The 23,469-nt window shown below is 39.6% G+C and overlaps 2 protein-coding genes and 1 long non-coding RNA gene across 5 annotated transcripts in view; 1 reads left to right on the plus strand and 2 right to left on the minus strand.

The window, feature by feature from the left end:
• enc2 (ectodermal-neural cortex 2) overlaps window positions 1-3,988 on the minus strand; it is a 21,774-nt gene extending 17,786 nt beyond the window's left edge. For both annotated transcript variants that reach the window (XM_010784603.1, XM_010784602.1), the window contains exon 1: window positions 3,878-3,988. The gene's annotated coding sequence lies outside the window, so the exon portion shown is untranslated. The remainder of the gene's footprint in view (window positions 1-3,877) is intronic.
• Window positions 13-23,089, plus strand: LOC104957007 (uncharacterized). The gene is made up of 3 exons (XR_799617.1): window positions 13-25; window positions 2,604-2,607; window positions 22,948-23,089. It is a non-coding gene; the product is annotated as an uncharacterized lncRNA (long non-coding RNA).
• Window positions 8,867-15,615, minus strand: LOC104957006 (A-kinase anchor protein 13). Of its 2 annotated transcripts, none has more exons than XM_010784601.1 (7): window positions 15,015-15,615; window positions 14,454-14,501; window positions 14,175-14,369; window positions 12,802-13,083; window positions 12,128-12,247; window positions 11,785-12,001; window positions 8,867-10,832 (listed from the first exon to the last, which is right to left on the minus strand). In XM_010784601.1, exons 1-7 carry the CDS (start codon window positions 15,036-15,038, stop codon window positions 10,774-10,776), a joined length of 945 nt encoding a protein of 314 aa, XP_010782903.1. In that variant the 5' UTR covers window positions 15,039-15,615; the 3' UTR covers window positions 8,867-10,773. The 2 variants fall into 2 exon arrangements, with proteins under 2 accessions (XP_010782903.1, XP_010782902.1); XM_010784600.1 differs by having other exon boundaries at window positions 14,454-14,504; window positions 15,015-15,614.
• Window positions 23,090-23,469: the final 380 nt, after the last annotated feature.

Below are 23,469 nucleotides of genomic sequence, written 5' to 3' on the forward strand. Positions count from 1 at the left end.
CATCCCTAGATGTTACACAAGTAAAGTGTTAAGAGAGTGAAGTGTTGCTTTACGAATTTCAACACTTGATGCTGTCACATTGATTCAGATTTCAGATTCCTGTATTTGCCCAACTGAATTAGTTTAAAGGTGACCTGTCATGCAAAATCAACTTTTGTACGTCTTTTATACATGAATATGTGTCCCCTGTGTTCCAGGGAACTCACCAAGTGTCAGAAAACACAACCCTCTCTCTTTTCCTCCATACCCAAATTTCTAAAAACGGGGTTGCAACGGAGCTGATACAGATTTGAATTGTTCTGACGTCAGAAAAGGGGAGCTCCGCCTATATGGGCAACTCTCCACCTATCAGGGGAATGTGTGGTTGGGCCACGGCCGGCCATTGCCGCTCGAAAGCGCTGGAGACGCTGTAGTACATATGCCAGGCCTGTAAGTGGCGCTGTAGTCTGCCACAAAAGCAGCGAAGAAGACTTCTCTTGCATGGTTGCCCTTCTGTTTATTCTCCGCTGTGGCACTTTTTCTCCCTCCCCGAGGCAAGCGTTTGCGCCTCCTGCTTTAAAACAAATGAATAATGACTCAATATAATGTTATGTAAGGGATAATGTGCAGCGACGCGGTCATTATGGGGAAAAGAACACCGACAGGCTGATCAGGAGCCCGACGCGAAGAGGAGGGATCTAGATCGGCATGAAGGTGCTCTTTTCCCCATAATGACCAAGTCGCTGCACATTATCCCGCTTATTACATGGACACATTCTCAACAAAGTAACGACATGACTCCCAATATTAATTGAAATGCTTTTATTGATTTAAAAAATAGTTGTATTGATTTAAATTGACATGCATCCGCTAAGAAAAATAGTCCGTTGTTACTGCTTGAACTAACGTAGCAACGGCAGGAACTGCTTTGATAGCGTTTTTGAGGAGCTCTTTGATTACAGATTTGAAAACATCGTTGCTTACTTTAAAAGTAGCACAATTCATTATGTCAAACATTGGAAAGTATCTAGATATCCCTGCCCTAATGCCAAAGTAACTGCCAACTCCCTTCTCCTGCAGGGGGGCGTGGTTAGTTGCAGCTCACAGAATCAGCCCCCTGCAAAAACAGGGCTGGAACGAGCAAATAGAGCGAAATGAGGCATGGCTAAAATGCAGGATCTGTTTGGTGTTTTGAAAAAACTAAACTATATTTATATACTTTATATAGATGTGGCCCTACAATATATGTTTCAAATGTAGCATTATAGATCCACTTTAAGTAATGTTCATATGTGGAGGTTATCCTGCTGAACAAAACATGTAAGTATCATAAACGTTTGTTTGCCACAGAGCTTATTTTCTGCAATATTCCAAAAACAAATGTATTTATTGCAGAGTGAGCCCTTGCGATGCTAACTTCCGAACCCTGTCAGTATCTCATGCAGCTCACTGATCCAGTAATGACTGAGTGACCCGACAGTGAAGAATAAATATATTTATAACTAGTTTAGCTTGTTCCAGAGGTAGATAAAATAGCTAAGTGTGTTAGGTCTAACTCTTAGTGTGTGTTGCTCCGCTCACCGGTCCGTCACAGCGGGCGGAGCTGCAGGATTTCTTCTTCACGCGCGTTGCATTCCGCTATTTTATTGTCTTTTTCAGACACCTTAAAATACTGCCAGACCGGTGAAGCCATTTGGAGAGCTTGTTTTGCCGCGCACAGAGAAAAGTGTCATTTTACGTCATGTGATCGGCTCTCCCGATCGGCAGAGAGTGAATATCGGCCGATATCGATCGGCGCCCGATCGATCGGCGCCCGATCGATCGGAGCATACTCATCAGTTATTTAGATATGACAAAAAAAAAAAGTAAAAGAAGTTGAATTCAGAACATTCAGAAACGACTTCACTGCTACTGCCTTAAAAAACAACTTAATACAAATAATACAAAACATTTTGTTGATGCAAGATTGACAAGAAGAGTGTTTATGTGTGTACATCCAATTCAGCTGCAGTAGTCCTCTGTCTATTGTATGGAAGAAAAAGTTTCCTTTCCATTAATTTTCCTGCATGCCTCATATCATCTCTGTCAGTAGTTTTTGTGCATCCTCTAATCTCTCGAACCCCTTGACATTTAGCTAGGAACAGCGGAAAGAAGGGAAGCAGAGAAGAAGAAGCATTATACTTGATTAGATCAGAGGAAAGAATCAGATACGGCTCTCTAGCTCATGACATTAATGTTATAGAGTTATGGCTTCAGCGGTTATGACATGATATTTTTATCAGATCAATAATTCAATAAACCTCAGCACTTGCTGCTTCATAAAAAATACACTATCAGACGGTATGGACTTATACTACAATAAGAGAGACGTTATGAAGTACAGCAAACGGAATTCCGTTTTTTTTCCTATATCACAAACACAGGAACATAGTGTCACACACTGAATTCCAGACAGTATTTTCCTGCAGGTAAAAGCACCAAGACACATGTGGTCTAAACAGATATATGATCAATACATTCACCTGTGTAATAATGACTGAGCCAATTATTCAAACCAATGTTGTCAAACACATTGTGTGTTTTTGTGTGTGTCTGCCTTTTTAAAAGTGTGCTGCAATGTAAAGCTCTGTAAATCATCTGTCTGCAATGCATTATTCAATGTTGCAGTGAACCAGGATGGCTGCATAATTAAAGTCAAAAACAAAGAAATGCTACTAAAAGACAACAACAATAAAAATAAACAGGTAATTCCCAGCTGCTGACATCAGGTCAAAGACTGAAGGTCCTAATTCATTTCTGAAAAGAACTATAAGAAATGCTTTATTCGATCGGCTGTGGCCGTCCTCAATAAGAGCCTGTTTAAATAAGGCTCCCCACACACACACACCTTGCCTCAAACTTAAGCTCCCTTTTCAAGCATCAAGGATCCTTCATAGGGAATTCTGCCACCAACATCATAACCTGATTTTAATGAATAGTACATTATTTAATTGTAATACAAATGATAGTTTAATGGACCCGAGCCAGTGGAAGAACAAACCACTGCACTTTTATTAAGCCTTATTATTTATTTAAGACGCAATTTCCTTCTTTGTGTGTGTATGAGTTGCATTTTGTACTGTATATAGTGAGTGTTACTTTATTTCATTTGCCAGTGCCAAATACACATTTCCATTATATGTATTATTAATAAATTATACATTTAATGGACAATAAAGTATTTTGAATATGAATCTGAGAAACAAAACAAAGGAATGCCTTTTATGACAGGCAGCGAAATGGACAAGAATGAAAATCCACAGGTAACAATGCTTACAGTAAGGAATCTACGATATTCAACTAACAGGGTTGAATTGGACTAGTTGGTCCACGTTGTAAACAACCTTCAGTGAGATTAGCTAGCACTAGTTAGCCTCCAAGCTAATAACTGAGTAACTTGCTCACTCGAGCAGCGCCTGGTTCTGGTTAGGAGGTGACGCTCAATGTGTACGGTAACTGTTAACTGTCTGTAATTAAAGATGGTATGCCTTAAGGGAAATATGTCCATGTCTTCTAATGGAAACAAGTTCAGCAGTAGCGTAAACTAACGTTACACATAGTAAGCGACGTTGCGCTAGCTTTGCTGTGCACCAACTTCAATGGCCATACCGAAGCACTTCAACTCAACTAACGTCACCTGTAAAAAAGTAGCGGCAAAACAAATACTTTAGTCTCAAATTCACCACAGCAGATTACATTGGGTCTCTGGGCATTTACGTCAATTGATAAAACACAAAGTAAACTACGGTAATTTTTCTGACAAACAATATAGTTGAGGTGCCTTCACTGCCATTCCACTTTGTGTCTGCATCTGACTGTACGCACAGGAAATACAAACAAAACAGGTTGTTTTACTTACAGTTATAATACTTGAAAGTGTAAAGTTAAATCCTTGGAACGAACAGCATCGGTGTCGTTGATAAAAACATTATATTTCTGTGGCAATAGCTGAAGTATGTCTGGTGTCCCTGCCTGTCTGACTGGTTTTGGGAAAGAAAAAAACCTGCTCTGGCACCAGCAACCAATGGCTTTGGATGTAATCGTGACTGACGTCTCCCCAACCAACTACCAGTGTTGAGCCCTTGTGGTTGGTCTCTCAGCCAATAAAGTAAGACTAGGCGGGATTGTATGGGATTTGACAAACGCGAGTGACATTTGCTTGGCCCAATCCCTGCAGTGCAAACACGACAATTTTAAAGTAGGCGGTATTTCGAAAGTTGTATGAACCAATCCGGTAAAGTGGAGAGCTGATACTAATGGCGGCAGCAAAACAATAGCACGTTGGGGCTTGACAGGGTACATATTTAAAAGAAAACCAATAAATCATCAGGTGATGAAGAACAATCCAAGATGTGGGAAGCAAATACCCTGTCCACATTATGTATCTACTGTAAGGCGTGATATTTTATTTGAACAGAGGCAACAACTGTTTTTCCCCTTCTCTTTTCTCTCTCTCAAGCATGAGTCCACTTGGCCCCCCCTGGTGTATGAGAATCAGTGTAGGCTGCAACCCCTTTATATACAGCCTATGGCTGCAACATGCAGGTGGTTCAGGCAGTGTTCAGTTCCACGTGTTTTGTTCAATTATTTAGAGGCAACTTTAAAATTGTGTAGGCCAGATATACCTTTTCCCCGTACATTTTTTTGGCAACCTTTTGGGAACATTCTTGCCTTTTTTCCATTAGATGTACACCTTGAATTGTGTTTTATATTATTGGTTTGTTAGTTAGTTAGTTAGTGAGGTCATTCTTAACCCAGTGTTTGAATTATAAAATGAAAATTGGAAAATGACACACAATCTCGTTAAAAGTAATCCCTCTGAGTTGTCTGAATAGTCGGTAGGCCTATAGTTGAATAAATAGTGTACATTCTGCTGGTACCAATGGGCTAAAGGGGGAATCCGGCATCTCAAGGACCAATGTGAAAATTGTCATATGGTTAACTTTGAATACATGAAATATTTTAACTTTTTGGCAAATACAGATTTCTGAAAATATCTTCTGCTCAGGCACTTTCATCTTTCAGTTCTGAATTGTTTCTGGGATCTGGCCCAGAAACTATTCATATTCCTATGTCATTTGAGTATTATCTCCAAAAAACTGCAGATACAGTACAGGTTTTCACTAAACTCTACAGAAGCCAATTTGTTGTGAGGCAAATAGAAACATTTAAACCGTAATTTGAGCATTGGAACAGCTGTTTTATTCAACATAGCAGCTTAGGTAATGGTCATATTCCGACTCTTAGAACAAAAGACTGGTTCCTGGACATATTTTAAACATTTACATTTTAAATGTATCATTTTGTCTGAAGATTCCTAGTTCTTGGAATAGGGATGATCAAACAGGAACGTTTGATTTGGACCATTTCTCAAGATATTTTCTAACTAACCCTTCAAGTTATTTATAGTTCATTCTTCTTGCGTTTTGTTAGTCTCCTTACCATGACCCTCTCCTCCCCTCTCTGTCAAAAATAACCACACAAAATGTGTAACATGACAAACAGCATAGTTATTTATTGAGAAAAAATACTGTACAGGGAGGACAGATAAATAAAGCTTTATTATTAATTAAAAAAAACATCATTCAACTAAACAAAATCCACAGTTATCAGTACTTTGGAAGTTCAAATTTGTACATAAAACATATTTACAAAATGTGTTGTTTTGCCCTTTTTTATATTTGTGCATAAATTGAAAAAAAAATACACTTTGTACCTTTTGTTTTTAGTACAAATACATGTCAAAAAGATCACAGTGGAAAAACTGTAATGTGAGTTTGTAAAATTCCATATACATGTTTTTTCTAGTGCACGCTGAATGATGACACTGCGGAGGAGAGAACCAGGCATCCCAGCCTCATAAACTCTCTGATCAAACATTTATTTCCCGTGATTTAGCTTATTTTGTCTCAGGCATCGAAGGCTACAGATTGTTTATTGAGCTGTATAACTGTACAGGGGAAACAACAGCCCCACATCCCACAACTGAACTCATTAAAATGACAGATGATGAAAACCTGAAGGACGTCATTTCGCCGGATGATAAGTGTTTATTGGTGTTTAAACTAATCTCCTCCTCACAGCAGGATTCTAGCTGCTACCACATGGTGCTGTGATCTATGCTAAGAGAGCATCACCAAAATGAAAAAGATAGAAGTTTTAGTAAATGAATGAATACTGTCTTTATTTTTTAAGAAGGGGAATAGATGGGGATTATGTGCTTGTTAGTCTTTCTAAAGTTTCTGACATCTGAGGTTGTTTAATTAACAAAAATCACTAATACGACAAATGTGACAAACACCATGTTTCTGTAGGAGAACATAATCATTCAATAGTCATAGAATGACTTGTGGCACCTCGTGGTCTAACACATAGCATGAGAAATGAAATAAATTAAACAGGGTTTAAAAAACGTCTTCGACATTTCTCTTTAAATTGGGGGAATTCTTCACCCACAATATGTCACCTACTACGCAAAGGCTAAATCTGCAATTTTTGCATATAAAATGTTACAGTTGTTCATATTTGTATCACTGAAATTAGGAAAAAGAACCACCAGAAATGCTCCTTTAGCCTAGACCCCACAAAATGCTGCTGCTAGCTTAAAAGCTAAAGACAGACAGCAAGAAAAAACGTCTTCATGATTTAGAATGTAAACTGGTACATTTTAAAGCCATAGCTAGCTACTGAGCTCTCTATGCTTCAAACTGATATCACGTTTTCTCCAGTGGAGTCTGCTTGAAAGCTAGTTCAGCAGGCCAAGTCATGGCATGACACGACTAAAAAGCATTAGCTTAGCTTGAAAGCTAGGTTTTAGTTCAATGTCTGTCGCTTTCTTTTAGTTTTTCTTTTTAGGCAGACAATCATTTTGATCTGACGGGTTAATGCATTTCAAATATATTTTTGCGCTTTATCTTTTTAAGCAGATCTGTACGCTTGTGCACAACGTCTCAATGAGGTCCTATTGAAGCTGTGTGAAACTGGTTTTGATGTAAATCTTTAGGGAAATACAGGATTTTCTTCATGAGTTTGAGCAAGTCTCTTAAGAAACATGACTGTGTGTTTGCTTCTAAAGAAGCAGACCAACTGCTGAGAGAGGGGGTATTAGAGGAGAGGAGGAGAAAGGGAGAGAAGAAGGAGAAGAAGGAGAAGAGGGGAGAAAGGAAATTACAGGAAAGGAAGCGAAGAGGAGGAGGAGGAGGAGGAGGAGGAGGAGGAGGAGGAGGACTGCATATAGAGAGTGAAAGTGAGACGGGCTCCTGCCTCTCAGTTTCAGGAGAATTGTGCTCCTCTCAGCAGAAGGATGAAATATTATTCTCCAGTCTGCTGCTTCCTATGAAATGCTTCTCTGCAGAGAATAGGAGGAGAAAATCAATTTGGTGTAAAGCTACGATATATTATTGTGGAGGAGTGTGTGTCGGTGTGTTATCAGCACCTGCAGGGCTGTACACACTGTTTGGATTAAGAGGATTCTGGGTAGGAATTAAGAGAGCTATACTTGGTTTTAAAAGTTCAATGCAGAGGGATTATATGGAGGTTTAAAGTATCTGCTCTTGCAAAAGAAACTTTAAAAAAATATTTGTTATTATCCTCATTTAACATATAATCTAATACATGTATGAATTGTCTTTCCAGTCAAATGTAAAACAGCCATATATTGGAACACGTCTAAAATGTGGAGTTCAAAGGAGACTTGAATGCAGATAATTAAGGATTGTTCTTTCAAAAATAAAAGCAGGGAAGTTTTACAGTAGAATAAACCTGACTATGGTATAGACTGCTCATTTTTTAAATTATGGCTGGTTGTGAAATAACAGCCAAAGAATAAAAGACCTTCAGTGAAAGAAAGGTGACTTAACTCTTCTCCCGAAGGGTGTGAAAGTAAAACAGATGAACAACAGTAAAAACTAACATGACCAATGAAAGTGGATCAGAAAACAAGAAATAAGAAATAAAGGCCTCTCTGTGCTTATAAGTGGTTTAAAGTCTCCAGTGACTACGTGACAGTCTATTGTATAATTTCCAGCAGGTAGTGACCGTCTGTCTTTAAAGAGTGGTATTGAGTGGTGTGACAGTGAGTTTGAATATTGTTCTTACATGACGTCAAGGTAAACCCGGTGATTGTCTATTATTTGAACACTTTTACAAAAGAAGGGCTGTGAAATATTTTTGTTATTTCTAATATCAAAATGTGGGAAGCTTTTTACGTTTCATAAAAACGTCTGTTGGTATTAAGTGTCTAAATAATACAACTGAAAGTATTCCTGCAGAAAATTAGCCACCTTTAGCTTAGCGAAAGTGGCGTGAAGTCATGTGACTGTGACAGAGTTATTTTATAGCCTAACATGAGCTTTTTATTTCTGGCGATTGCATTTACGCTTCAATAATCATCAAGTGGTGTTACTATGTGGAGATTATCATGCTGAAAAAGCATTAAAGTATCGTAAACGTGTTTTCCACAGATCTCATTTCCTGCAGTATTCCAATAGCCAATGGAAAAATCCCATTGACTTTCTTTTAAAGGAACCCTTGTAAAGCTGACTGCGCCATTTGGTCAAAAGTTCACCAAGGAGCTACTCAATGGATTTTGTTTTATCAACTAATGTCTCCAAAGTAAGAACAAAACGTCAAGTGAAACTAATATTCAATGACAAACACCCTTAAAATGTGTAAAAAATACACAACTACAAACTCATCTACTGTAGCTGTTTTTTTCATTGAAATGTGTCTGGAATAATTCATTCTGAATGCAGAAGTTTAAAAAAACAATAACATGATATCTTCATATGATCTCAATATATGTCCTATAAAAGTCCATATATTCAATAGGAAGTCATTTTTAATGCTGTTTTTATGGGTAATGCTTATAATTCTGTCTTCTCCAAATAGTCTTTTAGTAGGGCTTTTACTACAAACAACAGTGTCATACTAATCATCGGGAAACCAATGTCCAAATGGTACACTTCTTAATAATTAACTTCAATTAAATGGACATGCAAAAATGTAAAAATATGTGAAATGTAGAAGCAAGCATACATACAGTACGGAGCCCCTGAAGTCCTGAGAGATAATCATGTAGAGCGGAAAATAAAAAAAAGAATCTTTAAGGACTTTGAGGGGTTTGACGTAGAGACAATAAAATGTTTAATTTGAAAAGCGCTTAACAACACAAGCCAACATTCACACACACACACACACACACACACACACACACACACACACACACACACACACACACACACACACACACACACACACACACTGTGATGTCAGACTTTCAAGGAGCTTCCCATTTTCCCTGTAATAAGTACCAGATTACTTAAACAATTCTGATTCAATAATTAGGAAATGACAGAAGAAAATACTCATGTATATAAAGTGCATGTTAAAATCTTTGTATTCCTGATCCTGTTGAGCTGAAGTGATTGTCACACTGAGACGATTAAAGCTGAGCACTGATTCTTCTGCAGGGCTCACACGGAGCTAAATTCATACACCACCTATCCCACAGGAGTGATGTCTACATATTGGAGGTGATTATCTGAGAATGTACACTTTGAGCATGAGTCATCGCAGACTATATCTATATCTAGATATCAGACGTAAGGCACTATAAGCAGAGCGTGTCCCTCTGTGACTGACCTGTGATTGGTTGATTGTCTGTGGACACACTGACCTCTGCACAGTGTGGACAGTGAGCAATGAGGCGTGGCGACTGTTACTCCCTCATATCTGACAGCTTGACAGATAAAACTGGAGTTAAAGCAAATGTGGTGACACACAAATCACACTTTAGACTAAAGGTTCAGCCAGTGGAACTTCACTGAAGCTGAGGAGCCGCTAGCATCACAAACATTCAGAGTTAGCATTAGCGATACTTGAAAGAAATGGCAGTCATACAGCGGTGCAGGAATAAGTCTTCAAACACGGAAATAAAGCGAATCTTAGCACTTTGTCTCAAAGTGAACGTTTTTTTTAATGTGTTAAGAAGTCTGAAATAAAGTCTGTGATTAACACCAGTTTAAGAGATGTTCACGTTTTGTTCTACGACATAAGATATGCCATTAAATACCACAATGTTTGCTAACAAGTGGCGACTTAACGTCATAAAGTCGAACGTTAGCCGCCTTTAGCTTAGCGATGCTTTTTTTACTTTTCGTGACTGCATTTACGCTTCAGAAGTGGTGGTAAAGTGGGGTTAATATGTAGAGATTATTATGCTAAAAAAACATGTAATTATCATAAAAGTGTGTTTGCCACAGAGCTTATTTTCTGCAATAATCCAAAATCCAATGGAAAATTACCGTTAGCTATTTGTCAAGGGAGCCCTTGTGATGCTAACTTCCATTTCTGCCTACAAAAATACGTCATCCCTGCACCACTCTATGGTTGGTTCATGTTAAAGCTACATTTGAAAGCCTTGAGGCACCATGTGACTTGGTCTATCACATGACACTTTCCAATTGGTGTCGTCACATTGATCCATGGCTTTGCGTCACATCTCTGAACTGCTGGAAGCTTGTCGGGGAAATTGTTGGCACTTGTGAATGACAGTCATCGGCTCACCATCATGTCCTCTGGTGTCCCCTGGCGGAGGCCAAAACTTCTATTTACCTGGAACACACGCAAGTAAGTCAGACTGTCCATTGTGTCTGACAGGCGGACAATTTAAATCCAAAAAGAGGGATAAGGCGTCCTGTTTGCTGCGAGGCCTGCAGTGTGGCTCCTCAGGAAGGTGCATGGTGGTCCAGGTTCTCAGCAGAAGAAGATGTCTCCATCATTCTGAGGGTCCGACATGACTGTAGCGTTGCTTTCTAAAGAGAAATAAAGACACAGGTTATGATCTGGCCGAGAACATTTATAGCACAAACTCCTGTAAAAAACTGACCTGTTTCCATGTTTATGCTAAGCTAGGCTAACATAGCGTCATATACAGTGCAGACTAAATTGTAAATACAATGGTGTCAACCTGATCCTCATCAGTGATGATAAAGTAAAGGAAACCCTAATGAAGGCGTGAAGTGAAAATAGATAAGAAGAAAATGGAACCAATTTCCAATGGAAGCTGTCCAACAGATTATATAGATTATATATATTATGTTCTTTCTCAAATAATAATTTATATTATTGAGTACTTCAGAAATTCTCTCGTTAATTATTCAATAAACAAACATTTATTTCCCATGCCCAAGTTACCAACCAGACTTGTTTATTTGAAGTGAAGCAAGATTTAATCTTTGGTTGAATACTTGATTCTGATTGCTGGTCAATTCATACATTCAGAGGTCTGCTTTTTTACGATAGCAGACCGCTGCTAAGGAAAGCAGATCATTAAGGCTAAGGCAATGTGATCAAGGGACTATGTGCAGTCATATCAATCCGCAGGAAGAAGTCCGGTCAATTTAATGCCGGCTCTGGCTTTAGTAAACACTAAAGGGAATAGCAGAAGAAGACAGACAGGAAGTAAACCCTAAAGGGAACAGCAGAAGAAGACAGACAGGAAGTAAACCCTAAAGGGAACAGCAGAAGAAGACAGACAGGAAGTAAACCCTAAAGGGAACAGCAGAAGTAAACACTCATGGGAACACAGTATGGGTACCGAAGTTCTAGCTGTTGCTTCGCAATAGAAAATAAAAAAAATGTTCTTACAGAAAGCAAAACAATAATATTTTAATCAATAAAATCATGTTGAAATCAATGGTGTGTCATATTATTGATTTATGAAGTAAGCACTGCAGTCGTGTTATAAGCGGGAAATCATCGTACCCGTGGGAGTCAGCTCTCCTTTGCCTTTCTTCTTCCTCTTGTCTTTCTTCTCTTTAGGTTTGGTCAGCTGCAGCAGCCGGGGCAGCTGGGACTCCTTCTCTGCTCCCTGAGGCTTAGAGGAGGAGGACGAGGAGAAGGGGTTGAAGTGTTTGCCCATCCTCTTGGATCCGATGCGGAGGAAAGGTTCTTTGGCGGGGGCCGAAGATGAGAGCTCAACCTGAAGAACATCAAGAAAAAAATATTTTATTTCAGTTTTCCTAGCACTCATATTAGCAACCTACTAAACTGCATCACTGGTTTATCTTCTTCTATAAAACCGTTTTAATGACGGCTTTATTTTTACCCCTTTAAGCTGTTCTGCTGCTTCTTTTGAATCTAGATCCAGAGACCAGGTGCTGTGGGACCTCATGGAGTCTTCAGAGGTGGTGGAGGGGGTCCGCTGGTACTTCTGAAGCTGCTCCGACTGTAATGGTGCATCAAGACATAAAGTCATTTACAAGACCTCTGGTCAATCTTTAACCCAGTTCTAGTAGTTGTTCTTCTACATTGATTCATGAAGCATCCTAGATCTATCTCCAGGACATCAGGATTACATGATGTGTGCCACAGTGACATAGAGAAACCTCCAACCTGCACAGCGTGGTGTACAGGTGGTGTACGGGTGCATTTGTCCAAACTGCGCATATGGACACACTCAAGGTTTTAATAGCACATGTAAGAACAATAGAACGCATATTGACAGGTCGGAACACGAGCAGTCAGGAGACCTAACTCAGATGAATGCCACTGATAATCCATCATAGCGCAGAAACTAAAGTAAGATCAGTTGGTGATCATTAATCTGTTGGTCTATATGGCGAGTTTGTTTGTGTCTGTCTGATAGGCTTATGATGTCACCACTACGTCACCATGTAATCATGTCCATCCCATAGGGTCTACACTTACAATTGTTCAGTTATACAGTCATGTTTTTCTGATATCAGACACATGCTCTCCTGCTTCACACTGTACTCTGACCTCTTCTCTCTGCAGGTCCTCCAGTCGCTCCGTGTCTCTCCTCAGAGCGTCCTTGTCTCTCTCCAGCCTCCTCTGCGCCTCCCTCAGCCTCTCCAGCTCTCCCTGGTACTCCTCTTTCTTCCTCTGCAGCGTCTCCGCCTCCTCGGCCAGCTCCTGGTGCCTCTTCCTGCTTTGCTCCTCCTCCGCCTGCAGCCTCTCCTCTCGCTCTGCCAGACATCTCTCCTTCATGTCCCAGGCCTTCTCTCTCTTCCTCTTCTCTTCCTGGTGTGCAGCCTGCTGCTTCTGTGGAGATATTGTTACACTGGTTATACTGGTGAGTGTAGAATCAACAAATGTGAGGTACAAAGAATCTTATAGATAAATGTGATACGATGGTTGCAGTTTTTTGCTACGGAAGGATCCTTACTGAGTAAAATGATACGGAAGTACTTAAATTGCAGCCAGGATATGAGCTGTATGAATTCTCCAGGTGATCAGGAAGATGCTTCAATGCTCCCTTTATTATCTCCCTATCATTGGATACAGTACTAGACCATCGTTTATGAGAGGAAAGGACATAATGCTGTGTAAAAATTTAAATTCCTCGTATTGCAACATTCAAGGTGAAGCACCAACTGGACGTTCAAGGAAACAATCCGATATTGATCGACAAATGCAGATCAAGTAAGTTACGGTGCTTATCGAGCATCGAACAACTGGCATTAATGATAACTTGCTAAAGTGCTTATGCTGCTGGATATCTTAACCTATAATAATATATCAATGTTTATTTAACAATTGAGTTATATTTTGTATTAACTAATAATCTGACCATGAAAGATAACTAAAGCTGTCAGAAAAATGTAGTGGAGCAAAAATGACAATATTGGCTTCCTAAATGTAGTGGAGTACAAGTATAATGAAAAAAAAGTTTGTAATTAAGTACTTCAGTAAATGTACTTCATTACATTCCACCATTGACGGCATAGTAAATGTCGCCAACGTGTAAGCAATGTATTTGTTGCAAAAACTATTATTTATAAAAATAGTTTTATACATACAGTACATTATATGCATCATACAAATTATAATATATAATAATAGTAATTATTTTTTTTTAAATTGTATTTAAACCTTGGTAATTAAGTCATTTTTTCACTTTTCTCCACGTTTTTAAAGCCTGCACGAAACAACATGATAAGAATGGATGAAGTGTCTGGATATGCCTCTAGTAGTCGGACATTTTTAGTTTTCCTACGGCAGACGCGTATCAATTACATCCTCCGTGACATATTAATTACGTCGCCTATTGTAATTGCCGTTGTTTTTTCTAAAGTCCAGATGAATTCTTTCCAAAAAAATAAAGTCTTATGAACATGGTAGTGAAAGGTTACCTGCAGGGTGGCCGCCTCCTGGCGCTGCCTCTCCAGGCTCCTGTGTTTCTCCTGCTCGATGAGGGAGGAGGGCCGGGAGGAGGAAGAGGAGGAGAGGGAGGAAGACGACGAGTGTCTGGAAGAGTTGGCCACCAGCCGCTCGTTCAGGGTCTGCCGCTGGTCCTCGATGAAGGAGTCCTGCTGCACCACCACAGCCTAGAGGGAGGACAGGAGGGTTTAGGATGGATAGGATGATGGGGTAGAGGGAATGACCTTTGAACTGAGGGGTGTCTCTGGTACCTGGAGTGAGATCAGCAGGTCGTGGAGATGCGTCACGCTGTGCTGCACCTGCTGGAGGGACACAGAGCTTTCAGTTATTCTGTACTATGTAAATGAAACATATCTTCACATGATATTATGATGTTATGTCACAGACTAATGTAATAGGGAAAGATATTTAAGTACGAATTCTCAAAACAATGTTGCCAGCAAATGTGTTCAAAAGATCAAGTTAAGTACAAGTACCTCAAGAATGGTACTTAAGCACAGTACTTCAGTAAATGTACTTAATGTAATGTTACTTTCCAACACTTGCTGGCACGCACCATAACCACGGTCAGGAGGCGGGGCTTCCGGTGTCATAGAGACAGGGAGGAGGGGCCAACTTTGAACGATGTGTTTAAAAACTGTGAACTACTAATCCTAGCTACTGTACCTTCAAATAATACCGTATCAGAGATATATTATTATAACATATTTACTTTACGAATTGCTTCATAACTTACAGTTAAAAAGTTGAAGCAGTAAATGACTGTTTCTATTAACCCTGCAGAGAGTGTTAGAAACAGGCAGCATTCTTACCTCATTGTTTCTCTTCAGCATCATCTGTAGGCTGGCAGTAGCTCCCTGAGACACACACACACACACACACACACACACACACACACACACACACACACACACACACACACACACACACAGAGAGATTACAGCAGATATAACAGCACACAGTCATACTGTAATATAATGCTAGCAGAGAGTGTGTCTAGACTGTGAGCAGCAGAGATATTGGAGCAGATATCTGCTTGGCTGCAGCGGAGTGGAAAATGACTGATGATGTGCTGACTGGAATAAAGGGTTCAGAATCAGAATACCTCCCACAGTGGAGACATTTACATTCCCATTCATTATAGAGGGTAATGTGTTGGTTTAAAGCTATAGTGGGGAGTCTTCTGTTAGATATGTTGACATTCCCTTTATACCACAACAGCTTGTAGAAATGAGCTAACTATAGAATAGAAGAATGGGAGGGATGAAACCCTCTTTAATGCTCGCACATGCAGAGCACACAGCACACACAGTGAAATGTGTTCTCTGCTTTTAACCCATCCTAGTACCAGGAGTCTAGTACTATGAGCAGTGGGCAGCTAGTGTACAGCACCCGGGGACTACATACCTACCTTTCATCCTTCCTTTACAGATGTAGCACTTCATTTCAGACTCCAGCTTACAGCTTCCTGCCTACGACCTGCCTAAGACCAGTATAGAGGAATGTTAAGCCCTCCCACTATTTTCCAAGAGGGCGTTGCCAGATTTTCAATTTCAGGTTTTAACCAGGAGATGGCGCTTCATTCACAAATACAGAAAGACAAGTTTCATGGACTTTCAGTCACAACTGAAAGTCCATGAAACTTGTCTTTCTGTATTTGTGAATGAAGCGCCATCTCCTGGTTAAAACCTGAAATTGAAAATCTGGCAACGCCCTCTTGGAAAANCCAGACCGTAGTCGAGGAGGGCAGAAGCAACAAGCTTCAGGTTCAATAACCAACTTTAGCTTAAATGACTGGAGAGAGGCGAGCTCTTCTTGGAAGGCCGTTGCATTTATTTAGCTGTTCTTCTGTTTCACAAAATACATCACAGACCTCTGTTTTTCTGCTGCCTCGTTTCACTTCCAGAACGTTACACGTTCCCTCACTGTCGCTCTACCATCCACAAACACACATGCACAAGCCACACCCCCCTCTCTCTCTCTATATAAAGGGACAGCGACCTCATCTCACTCTGCATGAACCTAATATCATAACATGTGTGCTGTGGAAAATCACAGAACGGACGATCGCCCTTATTATTATGCCGTTTAAACCAATTGTTTAAATGTGTTTGTTAAATTCAGCATCATGTAAGTTGCGCTGACATGTCCACACACTGCTTCCCCGCAGCGAGGCTGATAGTTGACGAGCGTCAAGCTCCTCAACCCCCCCCCTGTTGATAATTCTCGATCGTTGGCACGCTGATAAACATTTTTTTTTTTAAATGGCACTTCATATGAAAAAGGTTGCCGACCCCTGACATAGACACTCAAAAACGGAGCGAAGATAGACTAATATTATAGTTTGACTGAACTTCAGACTATACCAAATACATAAAACGAGTCTGTCCGAAGATATTTTGTAGTTTCTGACTGTGGAACAAACAGTACAAAACCCCCAAACGACTCTCTTTCTGAACTGTCTCTTTGACCAAATCACAGATACTATACTGATAGCCCTCTGACATAGAGGGAATCTCTATAATAGGGTTACAGTATATACTCAATGTATTGTCGCTTCCTCAGGCTCTAGTGAAAGACTATATTACCAACACTAAGTACAAAATGTCTCATAGTTTGTTAACAAGAGGCTTGCTTTGGATGTCACTCTCCTGCGGCTCATACCCTCTCAAAGACACACCTACAGGTGGATGAGTGTGTGAACATGGATGTACATATGAGGCTTTTTGTATCTTGAGAGACTAGGGAACCTGTAAAGAGTCTAAAGAGAGCAAAATAAATGAAGCCCCAGAGTCCTTTGCCATCTCTGTATAGTGTAGGTTCAGAAAGTGTAATAGAAGATGCCAGACTCCGTAAGATAAGGTCAAACAAACCCCTGTGTTGTGTTAGAGTAACTGTGTATATTGGGTATTATACTGATGTGATCATGCACATTAAAAGGGTTGAATCAAACACTTATTTTATATATGAAATGTACGGTACTTGAGAGAAAATAGAAAATATGTTTAGATTGTATTCGTAAATCCTATAGCCCAGTTTATTTTACAATGGTTCAAAAAGTAGTTTTTGGCAAACAGCTGTAACCATGCAACATGACCTCAGCTGGTCCTTGTAGTTTCAGGATGTGCATTCATGCAACATATCTAACATTTACACAACAGGAAGTTCATCATCTACCACATTTAATGAGAGTAGAAAGCACCATATCAATGGATATCAACCAAGCCTTAGACTCAATTATGTTACACACATCAAATAAAGTCAGAGAATAATCTGAACGCAGCTAAATTGTAACCTAAGTAACCGAGTAAACAGTTAGGAAAAAGCAGATTGGTTACATTCGGCAGCCCTTTGGTTGAATGCAGTATGGTTTGAAAACATTATCTTTAAATATGTATTTGGACATTTAGTTAGGGAGTTATTTGCATTTATGGAAGACTTTCTGTCTTTGGATGTTAGGCAAACAGCTATAATACTGAGTGACTACTCATACTTGTAATATTTTGTAAAACCAGTTGAACCAGAAGAATATGGTTTAAATTTGATTTTAAATTTCCCTTAGAAGCAAAAATTCCACAATTTGAATGTGAAGTAGTATATGATAATTGTATAATTGTTTTAGTAGAACCAATTCACATTTTAGTGAATTGTAAAATGTCTTTCGAGTTGGACTGTGGGTCATATAAAAGAAGAACTTTGACAGTCACCATGGTCTGTTGGAAGTGTTAATCATTGAGAAACAGTTGACGCACTCACCCCTCCTTGGGGAAACTCTGCTTGATCTCTACTTGGTGTTGACTCATCAGCTCTGCGGTTTTGGCGTTGAACACCTGTGGAGAAGTTAAAGTCATAAGAGACCATGCAAATAAAACAGAGGACACAGGGTGTGCCTGGGAAACATTCTCTTAATTATAAGGGAACACATCATTTGGTACAACACAGGACTGGAAGAGGTACAGAATGTTTTAATTTCCCAGTGATAAAACTGATGATGACTGACAGGACTTTGCAATGCTGCAATGCAGGCACTGCAACTATCATGAATGTCACTCCAATAAAAAGGTGGCTGCCTATTACAGAGGGGAAAGATTGAAATGTAAGTTATGACCTACATTTAGACAGCATTTATTCAAATAATAAAGTAGGATAATCCGTGTAAGCACAGCAGTACAATTCGGCTACAGACAATATTCATAGATTAGGCTGCATGAATTCAACACAGCAAAAGGGGAAACTGAGACGCATTCACCATGTAACCCTTTGACCAGCCACCAGCTTGTAACACGTTGCACTTGATGACCCTCTCACAGCTGCACAGTCCGGACAGACACACAACAAGCAGAGCCCTTTGACACTAACATTCTGTCGAGGTCACGCAGTTGGACTGCAAACAGGAACATTCTCCCCCCTTCTTAAAAATGGACAGTGGAAAGGTTATAGTGGGACTGACATCTACGGTCATGGGTCTGTGACTGTTGATCCAATAATAAAGTGTTGCCTCAAGCATACGCTTAGGCTCAAAGCAATCAAGATCATCGTTATGAAACTACGTTAGGAAGGTGAACAAATATATGAACTTTGTGGATGTTGGAGGTAAGGCTCAGTTATGTTGTGAGGATTTATTTAAACATTGCCAAGGGCTTAATTATTATCTAATTTGACCGGAGACATGTTCCCTTATCGTCGCTTGTGTCCTGAGATCAACCTTACAGACAACCTGATTTAACCTTCACTTCTGGTCTAAAGGACCTGTTTCATTGAACAGCATTAAGTATAAATTCTTTAAAAATCAGACAATGTGATTTTCTGGAATTTTTTTTCTCATTTTGTCTCTCATAGTTGAGGTATACCTAGGATGACAATTACAGGCCTCTCATCTTTTTAAGTGGGAGAACTTGCACAATTGGTGGCTGACTAAATACTTTTTTGCCCCACGTATCTCTACATGTTCGCCAAAAATTCATCAGCTTTTGATCTATTGTTTTGAATTTAGGTCCGACACCAGCCAAACAAAAGTCCCCAGAGTGGTCTCAGTTGGCTCCAAGAAAAAAGCTATCATTTTCACAGAAATGTTTACCAGATATACTCAGCCATTAAAAAGCCTTTCCGTCCATCCTTTGGATCTAACAGTAAGTTGAACTTGTTAACTGCCCATATTTTGTGCCAAGTCTCCATCTTCCAGCTGACCTACTCGAGGATGCCCAATTATGTTCACAATGGTTAACCAAACAGGACTCATATTACTCAACTGAAAAGCAAAAGACTACTTTGAAAGTAGTGTCTGCAGTATTCAGTATTCAAGTGGAATCAGGAAAAAGAAGGGGACATTAAGCAGGTCAGTCTCTTTGATAAATGTATTAAACTAAATGGTGGGATTTCAAGAAACAGGATAAGTGATAGATTGCGTTCGAGGAGGTGATGAACCTTGGCTCACTTTTCAAAACAGAATTTCAATGACCAAAACTCTTAATGCAAACACCCAAACTGACTGACTATATTATTGTCTTAATACACAATGCTGTCTTTACCATAAGACACTACTGAGGGGACCATCAATTCAACATAGTAGCAAATCACTTCACCTCTCCTGCAATGCATTTCTTTCATTTGGCACTTCATGTTTAAATCATACAAAAACCACTTTGTCTTCTATTCAGTGGTGGAGTGTAATAAAGTACACTGCATGTATTACTCCAGTACTGTACTGGAGTAATACATGCTGTCTAAATGTAGGTCAAAACTTAGTATAGTGGACCTATCATGCTATATTTGAATACTTTTTGCACACATATTAACAATCAGATCTCCTGTCACATATTGAGGCCAATTTTCTAAAGAATAAGTACTTTTTAAACTTTGAGCACATTTTCTGGTCACCCGTATTTGTATTTATGTAAAACAGCACTACATTTACACTACATACCAAGCAAAAAAGGCTAACTTAATCTCTGTTGCACTATTTTTGTCATTGCTGTTTTTATAATATTTGATTTACTTTTGTACACTTTTTTGCTGCATCAATTGATGGCCCTTATTGTTATTTGATATTTGCGCATAAATACATATAACTTGGTTATGTCCTTATAAAACCCATACATGATGTATTCCCAGGTCTAATAGAGTTATGAACCCAGCGCACGTGCTTTATGAGATGTTGAGCCCTAAATCAGGAGGATAGTCCTCTGTGACAACAGGTTAGCACCATAGACAGTAGAAGTTTGCGCATAGAAACTGAGGATAACGTCAGAGCTAATAACACTAGCGTCTCTCGTCCAGTAGGGGCGCAAGTGGGCTTATATGTTTATATTTCACTCTCAGCATGTTTTTGTTTTATTTTAGGAGAAAACATGCAAAATACTGCAAAAGCTAACGGTAGCTAACACCACACACATAAACTGTATATATAGAACAAATAGATATTGAAGGGGATAACCTTTGCCGCGTGAAGCCAGAAACATAGCTGTTACAGGAGTTATAATTCCCACTTGCAAAAGTTCGTTCAGTCGAAGTGGTTGTTGTTTTTTGATCAGCTATGTCGCCAAATAAGATAGCAAATGTCGACTCATTAAGTAATCAGGGGAGTTGCATCAATACAGTGAACTTTGGGTAAGCATCAAAGTAAATCATCACTCACCAGAAACCGTGTGGAGCTCGTGCCCTGGTCTATCGCAGCCACCAGCGGGTCCATACTGAATATTTTTTCTTGTGGCTCTTCAAACACTCAGAAAAAGTCGTTGAACACTGCCAGCTGTTGGGGTTCAGGCTCTCTGGGATCCACGGCGTGAGTAATGTTGTCCTCCTCAACAGCGGCCGCGACTCCTCGTGAGGGAGGAGGTCGGCAGGGCAGCGAGGGGGAAGAGTGTGTTTGAGGATAAGAAGACCTTCATGCAGGAGGAGGAGGAGGTGAAGTCACCAGAAAACGTCCGCGGACAACGCGATTGGCTGCTAGCCAGTGGGCCTCGCTCCGGCCAATCAGGTTTGGGGGCACGTCTCGCTGTATTTATAAGGCTACAGTCTATGCTCCCAGTAAATGAGAATAATCGATAGGCTGTGACGATTTATTATATAAAGTCGATATTTAAGCAGACAGCTCTCTCTCTCAGGGATTCTCTCCCCTTAGAACTGGCAATTAATCAAACCTGAAGACTTGAATGTATGAAATCATCTGTTAAAAAGTCGTTGAGCTTTCTATTTGAAATATTTATTCTAGGTAGTTAAAAGGTTGAAACATTATAGTTCAGAGGCTATAAGTAATACACCTGACTAATACCTAACCAGATCACAGTCGTGAACCGTCAGGGCCTTCAAGGTATTCAGAGAATACCCTGGAACACTCAGATAAGGAAAAACAAAAAATCGATTTAATTATATAAATAAAATGTAAATAAAATGAATAAATGAGAATCGTATCTGTGTTGTTGATCTGTATTATTACAGTGTTACGTTGATTTGTTTGTCTTTCTCCGGCTAAGCACTACGCATTTGAGTGGTTTTGTGTAATAAAAAAAAATGCAACCAATCAGATATATTTCTGGGTGTCTGGGTAGAATATCCTTCAACCAACGTATTCTATATTCTTGATAGAATTCCCTGGCCGTTACACTGAATGAGAGCGGACGTTTGGATTGACAGTTTGATCAACCAATCATATATTGATTTGCAGTGGCGTTTTTATATGTACAAAAGTGGTGGGGCACAAAAGACTTAGATGTCTATAAGCTTCTGCAGTGAAGTTCATGGCTAGTGAGGCACTGGCACTGACTCTTCAGGTTTACAAATATTATATTTTGACCTAAATCAAAATATAATATTATTTTCAAAAGCTTTTTTTGTCTGATGCTTCGATTAATTTTAAACAAACAGTTCAACAAAAGGATGATGCTATCCTGTAAGTTAATAAATTTACTGACGTTTTTACAGTTAAGTATGGTTCTTTAAAAAAAAAAAGAGGAACATTAATTAACAACCTTTGTGATTAAAATGAGCATTGCTTTTTATTTAAATAAACATACATAATATTTCACATCAAAAGAAACAATGTTTTAACCTGTTAAGCAACGCCAGGTCCCCGCTTTACTTATTTTTTTCATGACCTGCGTCTGATTGCTCAGGGCAATCTTAATACTTAGAACCTAATTAAGTGCTTATACAGATTTAACGGAAATAACTCTCAGCTAACTACGATACAAAACCATTTTTTACCCAAAAACACAAGTCTCCATACAAGAAGCAATCTTAAATGAACCCTTATTGACCTTTTAACGGATTTGGCACAGAACTCAAGATAAAAGTACCCTTATTACTTATATGTAGTCATTACAAGATTCACTCTAGTGATTTATCACAGTTATATAGAGTATACATACAAATATCCTAGGAGGGAGTGATCGATCGCGACAGGGAAGCAAACACAGACATTCAACAACAGTACCTTTGGCGGAGCTTTTAGGGAGAATCGTCTCACCGTAGCTGTCAATCTGATTCAAAAGACAGGTGTTCAAATGGCATTAAAACGAGAAAAACGCGGCTGGAATCGGTTAATCCATAGGTTGATACATTGGTCTTGTAATATTTTTTTTCATTTATAATCCATAATTCCATTTGTATGTAAAAATCGGGAGGGCAAAAGTTAGCTGCTAACGGTAGCCACCAGAGTTATCGCAGCTTCCGGTCTTGGCTATGCGGCAAGTGTAACACACACAGTTTGGGACAGATTGCTCGTGTTACTGCCTTAACATGCGAAAGTTTGTTGCACTTTTTGGCAACCGGCATTGCCCAATCGAGCGGGTAAATATAACCAAACCTTGGAGCGCTTAGTTCTCTCCGCATCTCCGCCGTGTTGTGTTGCTGAAATGTAGCAGCCGCGTGTGTGGTAACTTTCCCCGCCCATCGCACACACAGACAGGAGATCAAAAAGATGCCAATGTTTGTCGTCTTCCTGCGTGTATGAAACTGAGTTGGCGAAACTAAACAGCAATATAATATTTAGCAGCAATAATATACATATTTCTTTTACATGTCGTTCCAGTAACGATAAAAATACGATAAACGTCGGAGCTTAGCGGTACCACGGTTCTTTAAAAATTCAGCCCCGGGGCCCGGGTACCCATCCCTATTAAGAAGGCAAGTCATTCCCACACATTGGCTTTTGACAAGGCACACATGTTAATTGAAAACCATTCCAGGTGTCGACCTCATGAAGCTGACCTGAGAGAAGTCAAGAGGGTCAAAGCCTGTCATCAAGGCAAATAGAGAGCTACTTTGAAG

The sequence above is a fragment of the Notothenia coriiceps genome, unplaced genomic scaffold (genome assembly GCF_000735185.1).
Source record: "Notothenia coriiceps isolate Sejong01 unplaced genomic scaffold, NC01 NC01_scaffold00026424, whole genome shotgun sequence".
Lineage (NCBI taxonomy): Eukaryota > Metazoa > Chordata > Actinopteri > Perciformes > Nototheniidae > Notothenia > Notothenia coriiceps.